At 50.7% G+C, this 23,301-nt stretch overlaps 2 protein-coding genes across 9 annotated transcripts in view; one reads left to right on the forward strand and one right to left on the reverse strand.

Annotated features, from left to right (window-relative positions):
• Positions 1–393: 393 nt before the first annotated feature.
• UBFD1 (ubiquitin family domain containing 1) lies at positions 394–15,534 on the reverse strand. 6 transcript variants are annotated; one of them, XM_036111178.2, is made up of 8 exons: positions 15,374–15,534; positions 14,860–15,189; positions 13,742–13,950; positions 11,028–11,093; positions 10,764–10,869; positions 9,406–9,476; positions 6,804–6,886; positions 1,807–1,944 (listed from the first exon to the last, which is right to left on the reverse strand). In XM_036111178.2, exons 1-7 carry the CDS (start codon positions 15,396–15,398, stop codon positions 6,806–6,808), a joined length of 888 nt encoding a protein of 295 aa, XP_035967071.1. In that variant the 5' UTR covers positions 15,399–15,534; the 3' UTR covers positions 1,807–1,944; positions 6,804–6,805. The 6 variants fall into 6 exon arrangements, with proteins under 6 accessions (XP_035967068.1, XP_077930815.1, XP_035967071.1 ...); XM_036111177.2 differs by lacking the exon at positions 1,807–1,944 and adding an exon at positions 4,200–4,339; XM_036111175.2 differs by lacking the exon at positions 9,406–9,476 and having other exon boundaries at positions 394–1,944.
• A 119-nt stretch (positions 15,535–15,653) lies between these two features.
• Positions 15,654–23,301, forward strand: part of EARS2 (glutamyl-tRNA synthetase 2, mitochondrial) — a 29,444-nt gene continuing 21,796 nt past the window's right edge. For 2 of the 3 annotated variants that reach the window (XR_013448819.1, XM_036111174.2), the window contains exons 1-3: positions 15,654–15,937; positions 18,552–18,707; positions 22,365–22,554. Coding sequence is in view for 2 of the 3 variants with exons in the window: in XM_036111174.2 (XP_035967067.1) it covers positions 15,799–15,937; positions 18,552–18,707; positions 22,365–22,554 (485 nt within the window). In the remaining variant the exon portion in view is untranslated. The other variant, XM_078074688.1, reaches the window with a different exon arrangement.

Below are 23,301 nucleotides of genomic sequence, written 5' to 3' on the forward strand. Positions count from 1 at the left end.
CTTGCCGCAAGAGCTGTAGCTCCATCCCAGTGATTTATTAAACACGTCCTCGAAGGCTGAGTGGCCAGGTGAAGTCACGCACGGCACTAGTCAGAAGGCTTAAGGACAGGGAGGCAGCTTCCCTGACGCCTGGAGGCCGGAGCACGGAAGGAGGGCTGCCCTACCCCGAGTGTGTCCGACCAGTTGGTCATTCTGGCTAACACAGGAAATAAACCAAAATCGCTGTATCGCCTGTTTTGCACAGGAACAATTTTGGGTATACTTAAAGCCAAATACATAAAACAGTACTATAGCAGACCACAGCAGCAATAAAAACAGGCCCGGGCCCAGTCCCAAATATCGGGCAATGCCCAGTATGGATCAGGCGCATGAAAAACTGGAAGGAAAAGGAGACGCAATTAATTATCAAACTTTAATTGATAGACTAATCTTACAGGATAAACAATAAGACAGCTAGTCAAGGTTACACTTTAAAAAAAAATCCAGCAGCGCAGATCTAATAGACTAAATACGTTCATCTCCTCCCAAACAGGCATTTGATTTAAAAACAGAAACCAGGACAGAGCGCACACCACAAGAAAACATGGTACTTACGTATATTGTCAAATAATTCTGCAGAACTCTTTAAGAAAGAAAAGGAAAGAGGTTTCTAGAAATTGAGAGAGCAGTATAACCACCCAGCCTGGCCGGTCGAGGTGCCAGATGTTCTGCACTTCGGAGGGCTCCTGACCACCTGTAACTTCGGAGAGGCCGTGCGGCCCTATTAGCAAACAGGTGTCCCTCCTCCCTGGAGAGGACTTCCTCACAAAGCCTTCAGACAAAGGGACCATCCTTTTCCAAGACAACAGGCATGAAGAGAGCAGCAAGGAGCAAGAGAAAGGTCTCCCTCATAAGAAGATGGGGTGGAAAGCAAGCCTGCCCTTGCACGGCCCTGGCACACGGAGTCTATCCATTCCCCTTCGCTGCCCCAGCAAAGAAAGGGTGGGCCAAGTGCAAGAGCCCAAGATGGCTCCTCCAGGCACATGGTTAAAGTAAGGAAAAAAGGAAAGCAAGTCCCTTTCAGCTGAAATATGGCAACTTTTCTGAGACGTGGCAAAGTGGCAGAGTTGGTCTCTTTGGCCCTTGTAAGACAGAGCAGCAACTAAGAAGCCTACTGAGGCCTCACTGGCCCCCACCGTGTCCAAGAGACATCCTTAGCTCAGTTCAATAGCATCTAAGAAGAGCGAACACTACTTGCGAAAGGCCCAGCTTCAGTGAAAATACTCATACCGGAGAGTTCCGGCAGCTCGCGAGTCGGCTTTTCAGAGGACCGGACTGACAGAACCAGAGCTGCGTGGGCCTGGGGCCTGGCCGGGGTGACCTGGTCATCGCTCTGCCAAGTGGTCTCTGGGAGGGAAGAAAGGCCTGCCGTCTATGAGCAAAGCCCCGCAGGATGACCGCCAGCACAAACCCTAGGGGAGGGAGCAGCCCCTCGGGAAGCGTGGAGAAGGGCCCCACAGGGAAGAGAGGACGAGCCTGGCTCCCCGCGCGCCGAGCCCCACCTGGGGACCAGCTCGTCCTGATGCATGTCCTCTGCCACAGTGAGGGAGGGCACAGCCCCAGCGAAGGGACCGCACGGAAACAATCCTGAGGACAAATTAACACTGTGATGCCACCGAGGGGGACGAGGACTTCAATTTACTAACACAGATTTAGTCAGAACATTCTGGACCGTAAACAAGGTTAGGAAGAGACCGCTCACGGGACCGAGGGAAAAACCGTGAATACTGCTGTGACCCAGACATGGATCTAAGTCCAATACTTCTCCCAGTGGCTTCTGGTGCTGTCCACCTCTGCTCTCCCGAGGGCTCCCAGCAAGGTCTCCATGCAGACAGGGTCAGGAGCCAGAGCTCGAGATCGTTCTAGCAAATTTACTGAGCTCTGTAAAACAATACTCCAACGGCTCTGTACGAAAAGATGTCGTTGACATTATTATTTATATATAGTATCTTGAAGTAAGGAAAAAAAGCACCATTTTACGTAAAATAAAAAGGCTCACGCAGGCTTTGGTCCTGTCTAGAAATGACAGCAGCCTGAGTGAGAAGCGGTTTGGCCCTTGGGGAACAGGCAGACAGGGGACACACACGCTCTCACTGGAGGGGGCTGGGGGTGGGGTGGGGTGGCAAGACGGCACAGGCAGCCACGGAACAGGGCAAACGAGGAGACCTGGCGGGAAGGGCCTCTGAGAGCAGCACTGTGAGGCCAGTCTGGGGACGGAGACACCTGCTTCGCGAGAACAAAGGTGGGTGTGTGGCACTGTCAGGACACGTCTCCAGGACAGGGGCACTGGCCAACAAAAAGGGCAGTGTTCAGACCGAGAGGACCCTCTGCTTGCTACGGCATCGTTTCCTCCACAGACCTGTCCGCTGCAGAGGAGGCTCTGACCAGTAGCACAGAAGCTCTTCTTCTCCAGAAACTGCAGGCCAACGGGGACAGAAAAGCCGCAGTGACTGCTCCTTCTTCAAGGGGTGACAAGCAGGTGGTTTCTTGGACGCTACACTTCACATAGGTACGTATGCCCCCACAAAAACAGGAGTAGAGTTCCCTGCCCAGATGCGTAACCGGGCAAGGGCTACACCGTGAAAAGCACGACGAGTCTGTCTACATGGGCTGGATTCCTGAACTACAGCTTGGAAGGGAAGGGCGTAGAGTATCATCATTAACTGGCTCACAAGGAATAGTCATCTTAGGCGAACACATGCTAATTACATTTCACAGGATGAGGGGGAACAGCCTAGAATCCAGAGTGCGAAGTTTGGAAAATCTCTCGCCAAACCTTACTATGAGAGCCTGCAGCCAGGGAGAGGAGAATTGCAAAGACAGCCAGCAGAGAAACAGCAAAGAGCACAAAGGGTATCATTCACCAAGAGACTCGCCCTCGTGTCCGAGTCGATCGAGCCATAAGGAGACAACAGAAGCTCACGTGTACCAAGAACATAAGGGCTAAAACCAGAAGAGGGTGAGCTAATCACGAAAGCAATTTATCCCATTTTCGATGTTTAAGTACATCGGCCAACCCACTAGGTCAACAGATCTTTTATTGAGAAAGGCAGCATCTCTGAACCTGGGATGAAGGACACTTGAACATAATGCATGAGCAGAAGGACCAAATGAAGAAGCAGTAATTGAAATAATCGTTGGACTGCTTAAGAATTTCTCGGAATTTCGAAAGAAAGAAGGATCTGGGCCTGAGGCTATATGGCCATAGAAACGTTCTTCCATCCAGCTCCTTGTTGAAGAGGCCTTTGTCGGCCCGGGAGCTGTGGCTTTTGGGCAGCGCAGCCCAGACACACCCATGCCAGGCTGGGCCTCAGAGCCAAATCAGGGAGGGCACCAGACAACCAGGACACCAGCAGGTGGAACTCCCCAGAGACCGCGGCCCAAGGGGCAAGCCGTTTGGACGGGAGTCACTGTGAGATACTCCGCTGCTCGACACCCAGCACAGCAGGCGTGAGAGCTCCCTGCCCTAGACCCAACAGCTCTTCCTCTCCCACCGTGCGTTCTCGAGCAGCAACACGGTGGGAGGGAGGCCAGGAGAGGAAGCATCATGAGGTACAAAACCGGGAACTGACATCTTTGGGTTTTTAAAACAAAAATTCAAATCTAGGAAGTGAGACCATACAAAAGGGAAAAAAATGAAATCTGAATCCATGGACAGAAAAATATGGCTTACTAACCCCCCCTCATTTTGCATACAATTTTATATGAGAAAAAACAAAACCAAAACCCAATTCATCACAACGCAGTCCAAATGTTTGCAACCGAAGATTTATGAAAATATTTCAGTTGAAATCGCCTTAAAAAACAAATAAAAATAAAAAAGGAAACCAGCAAGCTTTTGATCATTCCTTTCTAAACAAAACTGGTAGATCTACTCTCAAACGCACTGAAGAGTATTCCACACAACGTGCTCGGAACTCAGATTTATTGATTTCCACCGTACGGACTTTAAAAATGGTATGAAGCTGACTGCCAGAAAAGGGAACCGGTGATTTTAAGTTAAAATTAAGCTAATGGTGAAAGTACATCACCTCTGGCTTCAGTCACCACATCGCCTTAGAGTGGATATAGGTTTTTTGTTTGTTTTTGAACAAAGTCCCAGAACTCTGAAATCCAGGGATGCTGCAGGCCTCTCCCAGCAATGTCCTTCACTTTGGGTCAGTCTCCTGGGCCAGAGGTGAAAGTGCTTTCAAAAATACTGCCACTTCCCCAGCACAGTGTCTTTGATTGCATCCACATATTGAGTTGGGACCCAGTACACCCAGTAGTAAGAGGCTTCCGTGGGGCCCAACTGAAACGCCTGGAAGGGAAAAAGGAAAACCAAGCGGTACTTCAGAGGTCGGGAGACTGAGCAGGCAGCACGACAAACACGGAGGAGGGCGGAAAAGTGAATTAATGAAGGGAAGGGGGAAACACTGTGCACACAGGGAGCATTCTCCTGTCCCCCCTTCCCCCAAAAAGGGTGGTGGCAGAGTTAAGCATAGCCGACCCTAAAGCAGTGGCTCCCAAACTTGCGTGTGCATCAGAACCATCTGGAAGGCTTGTTAGAACAGACTGGTTGGGCTCCACCCCCTAGAGCATCTGATTTGGGAGGTCTGGGGCCTGAGAATCTGTGTTTCTAACAAGATCCCAGGCGACGTGGTACTACTGATACAGAGACCAGTTTGAGAACCACTGCCCCAGAAACACTGTCACCCATGCACAAAGAAACAAATCTGAATGTTCACAGCAGCACCGTCACAACTGGTTAACAACCTGGAAACAACCTACATATCCATCAGTAAGGGAACGCAAAATTAAAAGTGACGTGGCCTATTCGTATGAATGCGGGATTATTTTTCAAAGGTATGAACTGGATCTACAGTTAATACGGACAGACCACAATGTCGAACCAAAAACAGCAGGTTGCAGAACGATACATACCATGATACCATTTATGAAAACTGAAAAAACACAAAACAGTACTGTATCTCGTTCATGGATTTATACGAAAACAAAAGCAGAGAGCTGGGAAGGATCCACATGAGAAATCATGCTCATGGTAATGGGGGAGGGGAAGACAATGGGGACATATTCGCCGTCGGTAGGTTTTCTTTTATTAAAAAAAAACGGTTTAAAGCAATTCACGAAATATTTACAACAATCATTTCTTGGTGATGGATATATGGGTTTGTTACAGTCTTCTCTGTTCTCTTCTGCATTTTTAAACATTTCCCTAAGAATGAAAAGCACAGCCATCCCTCTCCGATGTGAACTATGACACCATTAATCTAGCTATTGAAATGGCATCTGCAAAATGAGCAAAGTTACTTTCACTTAGACAGAGGTCAAGGTGCCACTTCATGGCCTTTAGTAAAGAGAAGGGACTATCAGCACTCCTCTCTGCCAGAAATGACCCGATAGAGAAACAAGCATTTGAACTGAATATTAAAGCATCAACCATCCAAACTGATTTCTTTAAGGATGTCTGAAATGGTCCCCTCAACTTGCTGGGAATCCCACTCACCGGGATGCTTGAAAAGTGGGGCTGCGAATGCCACGGGCAACATGGGTAAGATGAATGTTTCAAAAGGGAGTGAAGGGGCCTGGCTGAAAACATCGAGAAGCCGACTTCGTAAATGGGAAAAATAACTGAGTAGGCAGAACAAATCCGTCTGCGATCCTTTTTAAGGATGAGGGGTGGGAGGGCCGCCAGAGGGCCTGCAAGCAGCCCCAGTGACATCGTCACTCCCAGGACACCCGGGACTGCAACCCTAACCGTGGCCTGGCTTCAGCGCCTCTGAGCGGACAGACACCAACAGGGCAAGAGAGGGGACCTGCCATCTGCCCAGAGAGAACTTCCGTAACACCAGACCCCCCTTTCCCTGGGACTTTCCAACACCTCCCTCTGCGGGGGACCTTTTACCCCCGATGCAGAGGTCAAGCCACCGGCTGCTCATCCCTGGAACGGGGCTGACACAGCTACAGCGCTGCTGGCTGCACGCTAAAAACCCTGCCTCCTCGGAGGGAGAATGGCAGGCAGCCCTGCCCCCACCCCACTCCTGGCTCAGGTCAGGCCCCTGTCAGAGTAACTTCAGAGTTTAGGCAACTAAACTTCACTTCTAAAGTGGCCCCTCCTAACCATGCTGGGAAAACTCAGGGGTTTGCCTGAGCAGTGCACGTTCTCTGTGCCCTGCATCACTGAATTCTTGGCTTTGTTCTGCACAAACTCGGGGAATGCCTCCAAACATTGTATCTCGGGAAAGAACAGCCTGCTCTCTTTAGAATAAACCTCCATGTGGAATGATGACCACAGACTCCGTCCTCACCACGGTGTCCTTAGCCACCTGATGGCTGCGCCTGAGAAGAGCACCACCACACCACAGAAGCGGACCGCCTGTGTCCCCACAAATGCCAAGGCTGGTGGGAGATTTTGTTTTATACACAGGACAAAAGTTAAAATGAAAACCCACAAGCCAATCCTCCTCCTTGTATTTATTTTCCTGATCTAACGACAAAAATATTACAAATGAGAAGAAAGTAAAGATATAAAAAACATATCCCCTTTAAACTGATGGGGGGTGGGTGGGCGTTGCAAAAATAAACTTAGGAATAGGTCATGGATTGAGTTCTAAGGAGATGAAGAAAACGTGAGGGTCTTAAAACCATGCGTCTTCTGAATATTGAGTTTCTTCGTCCGTTAAGAAAGCTCAGTTAAAACTCTGTTCCCTGCTAGATGAGAAGCGGGAGTGCAGTGAGAGGCTAAACCACGCCGGGCTACTTACCATCATGTGGTAGTCTTCATGTCCTTCGATAGGTTCACTGACCACATTTTTAATGGAGCCCATGGGCAATTTCTCAGTCCGCTCTAGTTGAGAGGGATTACAGTGATTACTCAAAGGCCCTCCTGTCCACTCCTGTGACTCAGCAGTCCCTCATCAGGTTTGGTGGCTCTGGGATCTACTGTAATCCCAAGTCTCCCACGTGCTCTAAGGATGATGGGAAAGGGTCGTCTAACCAGCGCACCCAGAGCTCTGCTTGGCCGCTGGGAACTTCTTGGGAGCAAATGGGGAACAGAACTTGCCATGGCATATATTAAAGGTCTCTGAGAGCAGAGAGAACGCTTTCCTGGTGTTATTTTTTTTTAAAGTTTGGCAATTTATAAACACCCAAGGATTCCCACTGCAGCCTTCTTGCCCGAGCCCAGCACTGGCTAAGGTCTTTGGCGCCTGGGGGAGGGGCAGTCAAGAGGACCAAGAGCAGAGGCAACAGCATGCCCCTGTGGCTAGCACAGGCAGGGAGTGCGTGGGGCTTTCAACTCGTTTCTATTCCACCCTCCTCCTCACTTGCCCTCCCCCACCCCTTCCCCTCTCCCGGCCCCCCAACCCTCCACATACCCACACCTGAGGAAGTACTCTTAAAACATTTACAACCTCTTGTGATCAGCCCTCAAAGTATCACTTATCACAGGGGGGTCAGAAGACATTTTGCAGCAAGTTCAAGGGTGGCAGGTAAGAAAGAGGCGGCAGTGAGGGATGGCAGGAGTGAGAGGAGCCTGCAGGAAGTGAGGCCAGCGCCGCAGGGCGGGGCATGAAGGCGGGAGGGGGCGCAGTGCCTGCGCAACAAGAACCCCCCCTCCCCAGGGAGCAGCAGACACAGCGGGGATGGGGAAGTTCTCAGCAAAGTTAAGCCAAGTCTGAAAAAAACCCAGGACAGCCTTTGCAGAAAGAAAATCCTGGAAAAGAGAATCTGCCAATGGATGAATTGACCAAACAGACCCGGAATTTAGAGGCCTGGGCTCTAGTCTAGCTGCTGACTGGAGACATTTTACTTCCATTCCAGAGCCTTGGTGCCTGAAAAATGAGGGGTGGGCAGAATGGATGTGAAGGTGTCCATTCGGGTTGTGACTTTCAGTGGCTCTAAAACAGTGACCCACAGGCAGGACCCGACCGGCAGCGGTTTTTAAGATTGAAACTTTTTAAAACACCAGCCACCTTGAAATGTCCTGAGATTTCACACAAAAAGATACATTTCTGGCTTCTCTTGAAAACTCGATCCTGGGCCCACATTCCTGAGTGACAGCGATGAGCTTGATCAGGCTGGCCGCCCCTCCACACAGGGCGCATGCCCCCCCCCCCCCCCCCCCGCCCCCTGGCTTGGCCCATCCACGTTTCCTGCCTGAAGCTGGTTCTGCTCGCTGCCGGGCCTTACTCTCGCTACCAGGGACAGAGCTGAAGCTGCAAGTAGGAGCCTTGACTGTCACTCCGTGCAACGCCCCACTTGCAAGAAAGAGTGGTCTTGCAAGTGGGATGGTCGTCCCGCAGCAGCTTCTCGCCAGCGGAAAGATGAAGCCGGTGGCTGGTGGCCAACTCCCAGAACAGGCTGTCCTGCTGGGAGGGGTGCTCAGGACGCTCAGGGGACAGGACTCCTGGGCCAGCGAGAACCCTGCCTGACACACATCGCTACAGTGGTTTGCGTGAGAGCGAAAATCTCGGCCCTGTCGCCCGTGAAGACGGCACTCTTGGCCGTGCTCTTTCATCGGGCTGGTGAGGAAGGAGGCTTTCGATAGCTCTGAAACCCCAACCCGTCACGATTCTTTCGAGTGCTGCCTTCGTGCCAAAGCGGGAAAGCAGCAACTCCTCTGAGCTGAGAGAACACCTCCACCCCAGGTACGGGAGGTTCCACTTCGGGCCTGCGGTGAGAACGTGCTTCCTACACGGTCTCCTACCACGGAAATGTTCCCTGAGGAACCAACGAGCACTTACAGCCGGAGTCCTCGCCGGCCTCCCCAGCCCACACCTAGCCTCGCGGCCCACAGGTGACGTCCTGCATCCGCCTCAGCAGTGGCCTTCCAGTAGACTGCCCGGAAGAGAAAGCGGAAGTGGGGGAAGAGGCAGGAATTGGGCAAGTCAGCGCAACGACGGAGAACTAAGCAAAATCACCCGCAAAGTCGCGGCCGAGGAAGGGGCCAACAGAGGCAGGGCAGCTCACGGTGGATGAGCACGGACCGCGGGACCCACGAAAGGGTCTGAAGGCCCGTGGGAAGACCGGGGAAGCCCTTACGCGTTCTGCAACACTTGCTCTGACCATGCAGTTAGAGTCGAGGGTGAAAGGGACGAGATACAACAAGTTACCATAGAATCGTGAGAACACTCCTGTGCTTTTGGCATTCAGGTCTTTGTTCACTTTACGGACCAGCACAGAGCGATAGACAAGAACGCCTGTGTCAGCATTCGGAATGAGAAAACGCCTCATGCCCCATCGCCCCGCTCACTACTTCCCGTAAGTCTGTGGTCCCGCTCAAAGCGGAGTCATACCGAATGGCCTGTCCCTGAAACCAGTCAACCTCATGTGCTGTGACCCCCTGTACTTCTCTTTAGCATTTACCTCGAACACTGAATACCTACAGTGCTGGCCAGAACCAGGTGAATTAGGCATGTTCGGTTCCCTCCGGGAATCTAACAGGGGGACAGACAAGTCAGAAAGTAATGAGTGCTCTGGGGATGTAAACGGAGCGCTCTATGAACAGAAGCGGCAGCAATTCATTTGGAGGGTGGGGGAGGCGTTGGGGAAGGCTTCGTTAGGGAAGGACATTAAAGTAGGGCCTCCGGAGATTTTATTAACAATGAGGAATGGGAAGAAGGCATTCCAGGTAAGGGCCCAGCAGGAGCAAAGACGTGGGGCTGTGCAGAGCACGGTGGAAATTGCAGGCTAGTGCAGCTGAAGCCCACAGCGTGTAACGGGGCAAGCGGGGCAGGAGTCTAGGTCCAAAATCGGACAACACCGGACACTACGTTTAGGCATTTGAACTTGGTTCTTCCAGGCCAAAGGTTGCTGAGCATGGGAACCAGGGAGGAAGATGGGTAGGACACAACAGAACACAGACAGGGCAGGGAAATAGGTTAACTTGCTTTAACAAACCAAGTTTAAAGATGCTAAGAGTCTTAAATGGCAAAACAGAGTGGCAAAAAAAAAAAAGGGACACAGATAATTCTGGAGCGTAACTGACAAGACTTTGAACCACCTGAGGGAATAGAGGGGGAAGAGAGTCAGAGACAATTCCCAGCCAACAGCAAGCAGCAAGCCCGCCCCACCAGGCACAGGCAGGCGTAGGTGGGGGCAGGCAGAGCACATACAGGTAGGGAGGGAGGGATGGGTCCACGGTACTAGGAAAATGCACCCAGTACAGGGACAAATTCTGACCTCCAGGGGCCAGGCAGGTGACATTACATGAACAAAGCTGGCTCCATATGAGGTACACGGACAGTGAGGACTGTGGCATGGCTCATCTGAACCTACTACTTGGCTCCAGCTGATCGCTGCCATGTGAGAATGCAGGTCCAGAATGCCTGCATCTTTTGATTTTTTTTTTTTTTTCAAGAGAAGCCCAAAAACCCCCACATCAGATCAAGTGAAATCTCTTTAATTTTTACAGAATGTGGGTAAATCCAAAAAACCCTGGTCTGGGGGCCACACCTGGCCCTCAGGCTACACATCTGGGACCTCTGGTTTTGGGTACAAGTGAAGAGCCACTGTTGATGGACTGGCCCTGACATAAGACTGAAAAGAATGAGGGGAAAAGGGTCCAGACAGAAGGTGAGCATCTAAAAGCAAAGACAAAAAGCCAAGGGCACGCAAAGCACGGTGAAGAGAGAGACCTCAGGAGAAGCAGAGTTGCACCCAAGCCCGAGTGCTGCTGGGTGCCTGAGGCAGCGAGCTGGGAAGGGCCGGGAGCGGGAGCCTACCTTTAGTGCCGATCCACAGCTGGTCTTGTTCCAGCTTGAAGGTGAGTCTCACTTTGCCTCCGGATTTGTTGTACATGCCGGATAAGGGTACCGTTGGCAGGCGCTCCTGGAGGTATGGGAGCGCAGTGAGAGACACGCATCAGAAACAAAGACACACAAGGAAGGACCAGGGACAGGATGTGAGGACGTGATCACAGGAACCTCAGGAAGTCAGAAGATGGGCCTGGCGCGTTTTCGCAACGCTCACAAAGGAGTCTGGCTTACCTGGGCACCCTTAACAGATGGCATCACATCTTCGGGTTTTCCTTTATCCAACACTTTCCTGTGTTGCTGGAACATAAGTCAGAAGAGATAATAAATGAAACAGCTGACTGCATTTTAGTCATGTTACTACCTTTCTGAAAAAGAGGGAAAAAAGCCTTCACGTTCCGGGTCAAAAGCTTTCACTGTGTACAGATTACAGGTCCTCTGACATGAGAGAGCAGCGCTGTCCGGTGGTGAGGTCTCTGATGCTAGACATGTCCTACATCCATGCTGTCTCAGACAGTAGCCACGAGACCCTCGGGTCTAGGAAGCACATGAAAGGTGGCTAACATGACTGAGGGACTAAATTCTCAACGTTACCGAATTTTACTACGCTTTGCGTGGCTGTTGTGTTAGACATCAAAGTTCTAGAGCAACTAAGGCTTCCGGATCTAACTCAAATAAACTATCCCCTCCTCTGACCCCCCCCCCCAAAAAAAACACTGCCACTGAAAGGGATAAACATTGCGCTAAAGAGAAACGCAAAGGGTGTTCTCCTGGTAAGTACAAAATGACAGCCATCCCTGCCAACTTCAACTCCCAAAGAAACAGTGCTGATGATCAGCCTAACTGCCTACAAGGGGCATTTCTTCAACAAATGGAAACTCAGACTACTGTAGAAATCTTCCCCACTACCCCACCCCCAACCCCAGCTACACAAAAGGCCACAAGAGAGTATTTCGGAGACAAATGCCGATTCCTCTACAGACTGACGTTAACAAGTCTCTGATCCCGCCCCTGCCCCCCCCAGGGTTTGAGGCAGCTTGTTAAGGGTTCTCACTAGGCTCATGGCTCCCTAAAACAGATCTTGAGCAGCCCAAATGCCTGAGCTTGTCTCCTCTCCACCGACAGCTTTATAGGTCACTGTCTGGTCACTATTTGGTAAAGCTGAAACTATGGCGCAGCAAGCGGGTGAAAGGGAACAACTCCACCAAATGGAAGCACCACGTAGTCATGAGCCACTTCCAACCCTCCCTGGCACGGCAGAGACCCTCTGGCAGGGATAAACTCAATACTGCCAGACTGCTAGCAAAGGGTCCTGATACGGAGCAGCCCCAGATTCCTGAGCAAGCTGACAAAAAGCCAGGAGAACGGGTCCTTCTCATTAAGGCCGTGTTAACTCCTCCTAACTAGCATCAATGAAACAGAGCAGCAGAAATTAACAGCTTAATTTGACTCATACCTCGCAAAGATCTTTTAGAAGAATTTTCCCTGTACTGTGGAAAACAGCTTTAAGGATGTTAAGCTACCATTAGTAACTCAAAACCTATGTTTAAGAAGCATATAAAGCTCCAAGGGTGTGACCAGTGGGAACACTCACTCACTTCTGACATGCTCACATTTGACAATTTCATGTATGTGGCAGAGGAAACAAGTAAGTGGAAAAGAAGTCAATTGGTTACATTTTGACCCCATATTCGGGGGTGAAAGGGTCCAAATAAACACCTTTTAGATGTTAATATAGTTTTACAACTTCTCATCTAAAACCCTGTAAGATATTTTAGAGTTTTATAAAACCCAAGTCTTATGGACTTTATAAAAGCAATACGGTTTAAAAACATGTTACAAGTTATCCTCTGCAGGATCTGGGGCAGTACCTTGTCATTCGAACACATTAATGTTTTTGTAGCAAAACATGGATATTCACAGTAATTCTGGTCAAGTTTTGATGCCTGGTCAGGTTTTGGAAGCACACATAGAGGGTCATGGGCCTGTAACACAAAACTGTATCTTTCTCACACTATTAGCCATATGCCTTGGTGCCTAGAGTCACTAAAATCAATCTTGGTTCAAACTGGTCTACTCTAAAAACACAAAACTAAAAAAACAAGAAAAACAACACAACAAACAAAAACCCCCAAATTGATCTACGCTACTCGGGACACAGGTTAAGTTGAGAATATCTGTTTTCCTGGAAAGCCGCTAGTCGTGGCCAAGAGGCTCCATGACAATGAGTGGGCTCTCTGGGTGGTAAGGTTGCAAGTGATGGTTCTTCGAACCAGTTCCCTCCGTAGTGAAATAACTCTCACTTTTCCTAATTACGAAAAGGAATTTTAATCGCTACAATGAGCACAAGACAAGGCTGGATCTCTTCCATCCAAAATGAGCAACAGGATATAAAAAATCAAGTCTCCATTTCATGGACTAAAAGGAAAAAAAAAAACAAAAAAACAGGCAGTGTAGTTATGTTCCTAGTCAGCTTCATTTGGCTTCCTGAAAAAGTCAGTTTTAGAGGAACCTCTGAAAGCTGCCGAGTTCTATGGCTATCCAGAAATGGCCTGACTTGGGGAAAGCCACAAACCAAAAAACAAATGTAAGCACTTGTACAAAATGGGGGCGGGGGGGGTTCATTCTGTTGGTGGCATTTTTCTCTGGCACTAAAGAGAAACGCACATCTGATTCCTTTCAATACTTGTCTGAAGCCTGCCTTTACAAAGGCCTTATCCTAAAGTAAAGAGACTTGAGACACACTGACCCGCCAGATGAGACAAAGTTGCAAATCTCAGGTAGTTGTCACCTCCACTCAACAGTCAGCGGCACCCAACTGCTGCCATAAATTTCCATCATGGGCCCTGTCCGAAAAGGAGCTTATTCTAGGGAGAATATAACCAGCCAAGGCTCCAGAGGACAAAGCCCCAAACTTCCCAGGACTACCAATCACATGACAGACTCACTTTCTGCCTGCAGAGTGGTTCCTTCTTGTTCTCTTCGGCCTTTGCATCCTGCTGGGCAGCATCTTTGGGTGTGTTTACGGCTAAAACATCATTTATCGTGGAGCCAACCACCATGATCTTGGCTCCGCTGGTCACTTTTATTTCTCTCAACGTCTTATCCTCAGGGACGAGTCCCTTATACATGACTTTCTGCATGGCAGGAGGGAGACCTTGGGAAAAGGAGACAGTGAAAGAAAGGGATGAAAAATGTACCTGGACAAGAGCCGTTTGGCAAAAGACCTGGAAATGAATACTGCTCCAGCACCTTTGTGCGCTCAGGCAACTGACAACCTCTGAGCCTGTTTCCAAAATTTTATAATTGTGACAGCAGCATTTCCTTCTGCGTAGACTTCTTTTAAGGATTGAAACAGACACTTAGTGCAGTGTCTGGCATTAAGTAATCGTTCAATAATGTTAGCTGTCATTCATTCCGAGTCGTTCCTCAATCCTCTGATCACGCAAATACTGAAAATCTACAGGCCTCAGCGATACAGAAACCAATAAGGATAAAGTTCTTGTTTTTACCCTGTGCTCACAGGCTACATGGAGAAAGCTTAAAAAAGAAATAATTTCAGTTGGTGAATTACTGTTAACAAAACAAGACTAAAAATTAAATATGAGGATCTGTGAAGGGGCCAGCATGATAATCAACAGCAATGTTTCCTAAATTTCTCTTATGAGAATTACCCAAGATATTTGCTAAAAATTAATTCCTGGCCACATTCCAGATCCACTGAATCAAACTCTCCAGGGAAAAGGGCTTAGGAGCTGTAAATTTAACATGCGCTTCAGATTTTCATAAGAGATGTGTGGAACAGCACTGATTAGAAGCCTGGGCCTAAGAGTCAGACCTGGGCCTGAATCTCGGCTCAGCCACTTTCTAGCTCTATCATCTTGGGTCTCATTTTCCCCACCTGAATAATGGGTATACCAGTACTTACTCCGGAGAACTATTCCAAGCATTGAGGGAGCGGATGCAAAGAGTGGCCCGCGTGGTGCCTAACACAGTGCGAGCACTAGGAATCGGCAGGCGGGGTAGGTAAGGCTGCCTTGTCCCCTGACAGTACCACTGCGATTACCTGTAATCGAGTGAATCTTCTGTTTTAGTTCGGAGCCTGTGCTATCCAAGGGAAACTTCACGTCGTGCTTAGTCTTATTCCAGATGATCTTCAAGTCCACCAGCTCCCTGCCCGCGCCGCCGCCCGCGTCCTCGCCGTTGCTGACCGAGGCCTGGGCCGCAGAGTCCCCAGGGGGCTGGGCCGGCGCCGGCTGCAGGCTACCTCGCGCCGCGCAAGAGTCCTCGGCCGCCGCCCCCGCCGCGGTTTCGGCCTCCACGCAGTTCAGGGGCCGCGCGGGGGCCTCGGTCGCCACCGTCTCGGCCTCCGTGTCCATGCCAGGTTCCTCCATGCCTGCAAGGGGGTTGGGGGGGGTGGGCGCTCGCCGCAGGCTGGGCCTGGGACCGAATCCCGCTCGGGCGCCGCCGGACCTCCGCTCCCGAGCCTGGCTACTCCCCACCGGACCGGGCCGCATCCCTCCCCGAAGCCGGCTTCACCTGGGCCCAACCCGGGCACTCGCCACCCCCGCCACACTCACCATCCGGGGCTCCGGCCGCCGCCATGATGATTGTGTACAACACCCACCACTCCCGCAGAGGCCGCTGGGAAAAAGCGAGCTAGCTGAGATTGGCCCCCGCAGCAGCCCCTAATCTCGCACAGCCTGGCCGGAAACAGGTGGACGTTTCTATGGAGACCCGCCTCCTCCGCTTTCCCGGCCCGGCCCCTGCCACGCTTTAGCTTTCGGGAGCCGAGGGGGGCGGGTCCGGGAAATCTCCCGCTCAAAGGGCTCTGCCCCCTTGAGGCCTCGTGGGGCCGCAGCCGCGCTGGGGGGCGTGGGCTTGCAAGCTAGGAGGCCTGCGCCTTTAAGGGGCGGGGTTGCGCCCTCTGTGGCTGAAGCGGACTGGCTGGGAGAAGCCCCGGAAGTGATGCACGAGGAAGCCCACGTGTGCGTTTCCATTCCACATGGCGGTGCTCCTGAAGAGGCTGCTGCAGTCCGTGAGGCCCCCAGCGGCCTTGGGCCGGCCCATGGGACGGCGCGAGGCCAGCCTGGGCACTGATCCCGGGGCTGCGGTGCGAGTGCGGTTCGCCCCCAGTCCCACAGGTAACCTTGGCGGACGTGACGCTGCAGGTCGCTGTCCACCGTCCCGTGCCCGCCCCCCGAAGGTTCCCGAAAGAATCCCTTCCGGTGGAGTCAGACTGGGCGGGCAGCGCGACCCCATTTTACAGAGGCAGAAACAGGTCTACGAGCGGAAATTATTCACATAGCCAGGAAGTTCTTTGCGTACCATCTCTTTAGGTCTCTTATTCGTGTATTCAATAAATGTGTACCGAATACAAACTGTGTACTACGTACCGTTTAGGCATTGGATACGGTGGTCATCGGGAACGTATGGCTCCTGTTCTCAAGAAGCCTACGTTGTAGTGACCGCGACAAACAACGTGTAAAAATAACTACTTTTAGATAGTCACAGGTGCCACGAGAGAAACGAAGCAGGGTAGGGAGCTGGGGATTAGGTAGGAAGCTCAAGAAGGCCTCGTTGAGGACGTATCATTTGAGCTGAGAACCAAAACACAAGAAGCTAACTACCCTTAAGCCTATAGGAGGAACTTTTGGGCAGAGGAAATTGCAGGTACAAAGGCCCTGTGGTTAGAGAGGGAGGCAGGGGCTCATTGTTTACTCTAGTGGAGATCTTGTCGGGGCCTCCCCGCTAGTCCCCCGGTTTTTTTCTCAGGGAGCCCACCTTCTGCCCTCTCCCCACCGAGCGTGTCTCTCTCATTCTGAACCTTAGGATCCACACGTAACGCTTCCTTTGTGGCAGGATCCCAGCAGCACAGAGTGACAGGATCTTTCCTGGCAGGCAGTAGAATGCAGAGTGGGCTTCTCAAACCGTTGTGACAGGACTGGTTTTTAATTCCCAATTGATTGTGGATCCATATTTTTATAGAACCAACATAAATGAGTTAGTAAAAAGAAAAATTTTAAAAGCATACAAAATGTGAGCCTATTGTTACTAGATTCACCAGATATAAAATTACTCTGTCACATTACTGTTAAGTTTCTAAACATTTATTCTCAATTTCTGTACTTTGTTGTGAACTGGCAACAGTTTGCAGACCAGCACTGGTCTGTGCCTTGCTTTGCAGAGCACTCATAGTAGTTGGGTGCCAAGGCCTGAGATTGGCTGGGTCCGGATTGCTGGCTTTGCCACTTCCAGCTGTGTGACATGGGCAAATTACATAACCTTTCTGAGCTTCTGAGTTTTACCCTCTGTCAGGTCGAGTGATGGTACCTGCCTCATGGGTTTGAACTAATGCAGCTGAGGCACTTAGCAAGGTCTGGTGTTCCTAGAGCTTAATAAACAATATTCTCTATTACGATTATAGTTCTCATTTTCCTTGCTAATTTGCAGGAAAAGCCCATACAGAAAAGGTTGTTGACTACAGACAGATAAAAGAATTATCAAGCAACCGAGATCACTAATTACTAAAATTAATGGAAAGCTGTACTTTGATCAACATTTAGGTCTCATAACAACTGTGTAAGGGAGGTTTCCATTTTTTGTTTTTAATCTCTAACAGATGAAGACTGAAGCTCAGACAAGTAGAGTGCCCACGGGATAGCAACCAGTAAATGGATGCAGAATTTAAATCCAGGTTTATTTGATTTAAGGGGTCTTGCTTTCAATTACTGGACCCCCATCTTCCATCTTGGGGACCACTGATTTTGTGGTGGCCTTGCGATAACCAGCAGAAAGTCACACATAATCAGTGTTGAACGGGAGTCTGCCTTTCGTGTCCTTTGCTGCCTCCTGTTTCTGTAGATGCAGCGAAGCTCATCGTGGAGACAGGGCCGTGGCCTGGACCGAAGAAGACAGGACAAGGGGAAATGGGAAAATGCTTAATTTTAAGCTTTCAGTCAGGAATGATAGAAAAGTAAAATCTGGGGCGCCTGGGTGGCTCAGATGGTTGAGCGTCTGCCTTCGGCTCAGGTCATGATCCCAGGGTCCTGGGATCGAGCCCCGCATCGGGTTCCTGGCTCAGCAAGGAGCCTGCTTCTCCCTCTGCCTCTCTCCCTGCTCATGCTTTCTCTCTCTCTCTGTATCTCTGTGTCTCAAATGAATGAATAAAAAAAAAAAAAAAAAAAAAAAGAAAAGTAAAATCTTAGGAGTTTGAACTCAGGTGAAGAGAAATATAGTGGAATCAAGTATTACTTTTGGTGTTCAAAGCCAGAACTTCAGGTGAAAATCAGAGAATCTATGCAAAATGTAATTGTATGGTATCTCCAGTTTGTAATTAATTTTTTTTTTTTACCCAAGCACATCACTGAATTTGCACACGCTAAGTGCACGTGTGATATGGCTTCCATGGATAATCCTCTGCTTGTCCTCATATGGGTAAAACTTGGCTTTGAGGCACATCTCGAAATAGAACAGTGGGTGCAGCTGGGGAGAGTTGGAGTCTTCTTTACAACATTACACGCTCTAAGACGTGGGTGGTCTTCTACTTCCGGGATGAGGGGCTAAACGAGTGGACCACTCCCATCCTCTGTCGCTGTCTGTCTGGGTCCTGGCTAGAAAGATGGGACGGGGTAGCAGTTTTTTGAGCTTTGATACTCACTGGGACATCCTGTTACAAGCAGGGCTTGCTTGCTTCTTGGCTGAGGTGTGTCAGTTAATCTTCCCTGTCTTGTCTGAGCTGTTCTCTTTTTTCCCCAGGCTTCTTGCACCTGGGCGGCCTCCGCACTGCCCTGTACAACTATATCTTTGCCAAGAAGCACCAGGGGAGCTTCATCCTCAGGCTGGAGGACACAGATCAGACCCGCCTTGTGCCTGGGGCAGCGGAGAATATTGAAGGCATGCTGGAGTGGGCAGGTGAGGCAGGCCGGGGAAGGACCCTTCTCCAAGGGGAAAGAGGGAGCAGGGAAAGGAGCCTGTGGTCTTCTCAGAGGGACCAAGATGGAGAACAAGGACTTCCTAGAGAGATGGGTACATTTGTGCTGCCTCAGGTGGCACGTGCCTCCCCAAAACATGCTGAAGCTCCCTGAGGAAAAGCTCCGAGGCTGTTTTGAGGTTCCTGTTCTTACCTCAGGATCTCAGGCCAAGCATAGGGTGGAGCTGGAGAGGCGAGGCCTGTAGTGAGCAGGAGAAAGCTCCAGCCCCTTGTTCCCATGTGGGAGTGCTGGCCCAACTTGTTCAATCTTCTTACTTCCCAGAGGAGCCAGAAATCCAGGTTTTTATTACTGTTTTTTTTTTTTTTTTAATGAATACTTGCCATTGTTAAACTTGAGCCCAGATTTTTTTTTTTTGAAAAAACCACATTGTGTGAGCCAAACAAAATATGTGCAGCCTCTAAAGTCAGTCTTGTGGGATGTTTAATCCAGAGGCCTCCTAAACTCCAGGAAGACAAGGAAGAGTGTATGCTCCCTGGGTCAACAGTTGCCTACCTGTCAGGGCAGGTATAACCAGTTAAGCTCGCCAAGGAAAAATACCAAAAATACCAAGACTTTTATGAGACGTGTATCTTAATCTCAGGTAAATTATTAACGAGATTTTGGGTTCCCAAAGGACAAAAACCAATTTCATTTGTACTTTCTGTCGTAGAATGTTATAGCAGATGCTTAGTTAAGATTAGTTGAATAAGGGTCGCCTGGGTGGCTCAGTCGTTAAGCGTCTGCCTTCGGCTCAGTTCATGATCCCAGGTTCCTGGGATCGAGCCCCGCATCAGGCTCCCTCCTCAGCGGGAAGCCTGCTTCTCCCTCTCCCACTCCCCCTGCTTGTGTTCCCTCTCTCACTGTCTCTCTCTCTGTCAAATAAATAAAATCTTTAAAAAAAAAAAAGATGAGTTGAATAAAGGAATTCATTCACAAAGATCACTTACTGTAATGAAGTTCCTGTTCCAGCACTGAACAGAGACCCAGGGCCCAATAAGTAGGGGAGGACAGATGAACAGATTAATTCATCCTCACTGTGACAAAGTGTTGATGAGTGCGGTGGAGACAAGGGTCACAGGTTAGGGAACTGGCAGGGAGGGATCCTCTCAGATAGGGTGGTCTTCTAGGAGGAGGTGACCCGAAAGCAGAGATTGCACAGTGAAGGGCCAGCCCCGCGGTTGCCCGGGCGAAGACTATTCAAAGCAGAGGGAAGAGCAGATGGGAAGGCCCTGCTGCAGGAAAGCGTAGGGTGTGTTAGAGGAACAGCGAAGAGGCCGGCGTGGCCCAAGCACAGTGAGCAAAGCAGAGGGACTGCAGATGTGAAGACGGGTTGGCCGGAACTGAACCACATAGCGCCAGGCAGACCAGGATGAGAACTTGGATTTCAGGGAGCGCCTGCTACCCGTCAGGCACTGTACTAGGCACGAGTGGTACAGTGACAGACAAGTCCCCTCCTCGGAGCTCCTGGTGCAGCACGATTGCGTGAGTGTGGCCTGCGGCCCCTCAGCAGAGCTCCCCCACCACCAGCCTTGTGGTGAGGCAGAGCGGTGGCTGACTTCTGTAGCTTCCTGCTCCAGGAGTCACCCTGTGTTACTGTTGTTGTAACTGACATATAATTGACCGGATATGAAATTCACCATTTCCAAGTGTACAAATCAGTGTTTTTTTAGTATATTCACTATGTTATGCCAGCCGTCACCACCATCCAGTTTCAGAACATTTCCATCCTCCGAAAACAAAACCCTGTACCTATTAGCAGTCGCTCCCTATTCCTGCTTCCTCCCAGCCTGGCAATCACTAATCTACTTTCTACATCTCAGATAAATGGACTCGAACAACATGTACCTTTAGTGACTGGCTCTTACTTAGCGGAGGGGTTCTGTGTTGTAGCACATGTCAATCCTTCGTTCCTCTTTGTGACCAAATAATATGCCTTGTATGGAAATACCACCTTCTGTTCATCAGTGGATGGGCATTTGGATTATTTCCACTTTTTTTACTCTTTTTTTTTTTTTAAGATTTAGTTATTTTAGAGAGAGAGCGAGCAGGGGATGGGCAGAGTTAGAGAGAGAATCTCAAGCAGACTCCCCACTGAGCACGGAGTCCCGACTCTGGGCTCCATCTCACAACCCTGAGATCATGACCTGAGCTGAAATCAAGAGTTGGACGCGTCACCGAGCTACCCGGGCGCCCCACTTTTTTGACTCCATTGAATGGAACTGCTTTGAATATTTACATACTAGTCTTTACATGAGCATACATTTTCAGTTCCCCTAGTGGAATCACTCTTAAGCCCTGGGGCGATCCAAGTACCAAACATGTTAAGGTTAGGTCAGGAAGGGACTCCCAAATGTACCTAAGTCACTGTCTTTTCTGACAAATGAAGAAATAGAGGCCCAGCAGGAGAGGGAGCTGAATGATCATGATCACAGCCCAAACTGACTGACTGCTTAGCACTTAGGTAACAAGGCACTGAGCACTTCATGTGTGTTGGCTCGTGCTAACAACCTGGTGATGCCCAGGAGAGTTATTATTCGTAACGAGGAAATGGAGGCTCTGAAGGGTGACTTGCTCAAGGCCCCAGAGCAGGCCAGTGTGTTTGAACCCAGGCCTGTGTGCCTGCAGAATCTGTGTTAATGTCGGGTGTGCAGGATTAATCATGTCCTCACTTTCCAAACTCATTGGAAAGCCATTTGAGGGCAGAAACACCACCGTCCGGCTCTCCTGTGTCCCTTCTATCTCTACGGGAAGTGTTTATTGGTTAAATCTGTCCTTTGTGACCTGAGGAAACTGGACCTTGGGTTGGGGCTGTGGCTTAGAACAGGTCCCATTTCATTTCACCACACACAGCATGGCAGCTCTGCAGGTGAGCCTCGGGCTGAGCGCTGTGTAAGTGCTCACGCGTCCCGTTCTTGCTGCCGCTCCGCACGGTAGACCGTCCGCTCTGCTTTGCGGGGAAGGCTGCTGAGGTTAAAAGCATGGATTCTGGGGCCTGCTCGTCTGGGTTCCCATGCAGTTGCACCCCTTGTCCTTGGCCAAGTGAGGGAACAGAGCCCGTCTGTGCTTCAGTGTCCCTACTGAAGGGCATCAGGGTGGCATCTACATGGCAGGGTGGTTCTGAGGCTTTAGTGGAGATCATAGAACATAAAAGCAGCCTGGCAGGTGCGTGGCCCTGCACTCTCACACATCTTCAGGGTCACTTGTCCCAGCTTCTGAGGCGCAGGACCCGGGGTCCAGCCAGGGCCTGCCGGGCTGTGCCCTGACCCATGCCTCGTTCTCCTGAGCTAGCTGTTCCAGGCCTGGGCTGCTTTCCCGCTCCACAGGGAAGGAATGGGAGGAGAGGAAGTGCCGTCGGGAGCACGGACTGCGGAGGCAGCACACCTCCGTGACTCCTTATGCGGCAGGCCCCACGACCTTGAGCCCTTAGCCTCTTTTGTCTCTCAACTTCTCATCTGTACAAGGGAAATCGAAACAGTAATGACCTTGAGGATTGTTGTGAGGATTAGGAGCTTTACTGTTTGCCTACAGCACAGAGAACAGTGCCCAGGAACCAGTGCTGCGAGCGTCTTGGTGATCATGGTCTCTTGCTGTGTCGCAGGTATCCCGCCTGACGAGAGCCCCCGCCGGGGAGGTCCTGCCGGGCCCTACCAGCAATCCCAGCGGCTCGAGCTGTACGCCCAGGCCACGGAAGCGCTGCTGGAGTCTGGCGCCGCTTACCCCTGCTTCTGCTCACCGCAGCGGCTGGAGCTCCTGAAGAAGGAGGCCCTGAGGAACCATCAGACGCCCCGGTGAGAGCCCCAGCCTCTCGAGGCTGCTTCCCCGAAGTTGCGTATGTCCCTGGGCTGTTGCTGCGTGACAGATCGTCCCCAGACTGTGGTCCCTGCACGGCCTCTGTGGGTCGGGAGCCTGGGCACAGCCTAGCTGGCTCCCTCGGTTCAGAGTCTCTCGCAAAGCTCCAGTCAAGGTTTTGGCCAGGTTTGCGGTTTTCTCAAGGCTTGGCTGGCGGAGGATCTGCTTCCATTTCTCTCGTGAGGCTGTTGGCAGACCTTGGGCCGCACTGGCTGTTGTCTGGAGACTCGAGCTCCTTGTCACGCGGGCCTGGGCACAGGGCAGCTCCCCGCACAGCAGCTGGCTTCGCTGTGAGTGAGCCAGACCGAAAGCAAGAGAGAGCAAGCAAGACAGAAGCTTGGGTCTTTTCGTAACCGAATCCAGGAAGGGACATCTCACCACTTCTGCTGCATTCTGTTCATAAGAAAGAAGCCACTAGGTCCAGCCCATGCTCCAGGGAGGGGATGCCACGAGGGCAGAAACCCCGGAGGCGGGGATCACTGGGGCCATGTCAGAGCTGCCTGCCACATTGGCTCTCGGGCAGCCCTAACGTGTCATTTCAGTTATTGGTTGTTCTGAGGAAGTAAAATGTTTTCAGGTCCAGAGAGCTATATGTGCAAAGATCTTTCCTAACCCTGACTCTGGCCGCTCCGTTTCCCTCGCCATAGACAAATGCCGTTAGAGTCTTCTTAGGTCTCCTCCGGAGA

Source organism: Halichoerus grypus, chromosome 6 (assembly GCF_964656455.1).
Source record: "Halichoerus grypus chromosome 6, mHalGry1.hap1.1, whole genome shotgun sequence".
Classification (NCBI taxonomy): Eukaryota; Metazoa; Chordata; class Mammalia; order Carnivora; family Phocidae; genus Halichoerus; species Halichoerus grypus.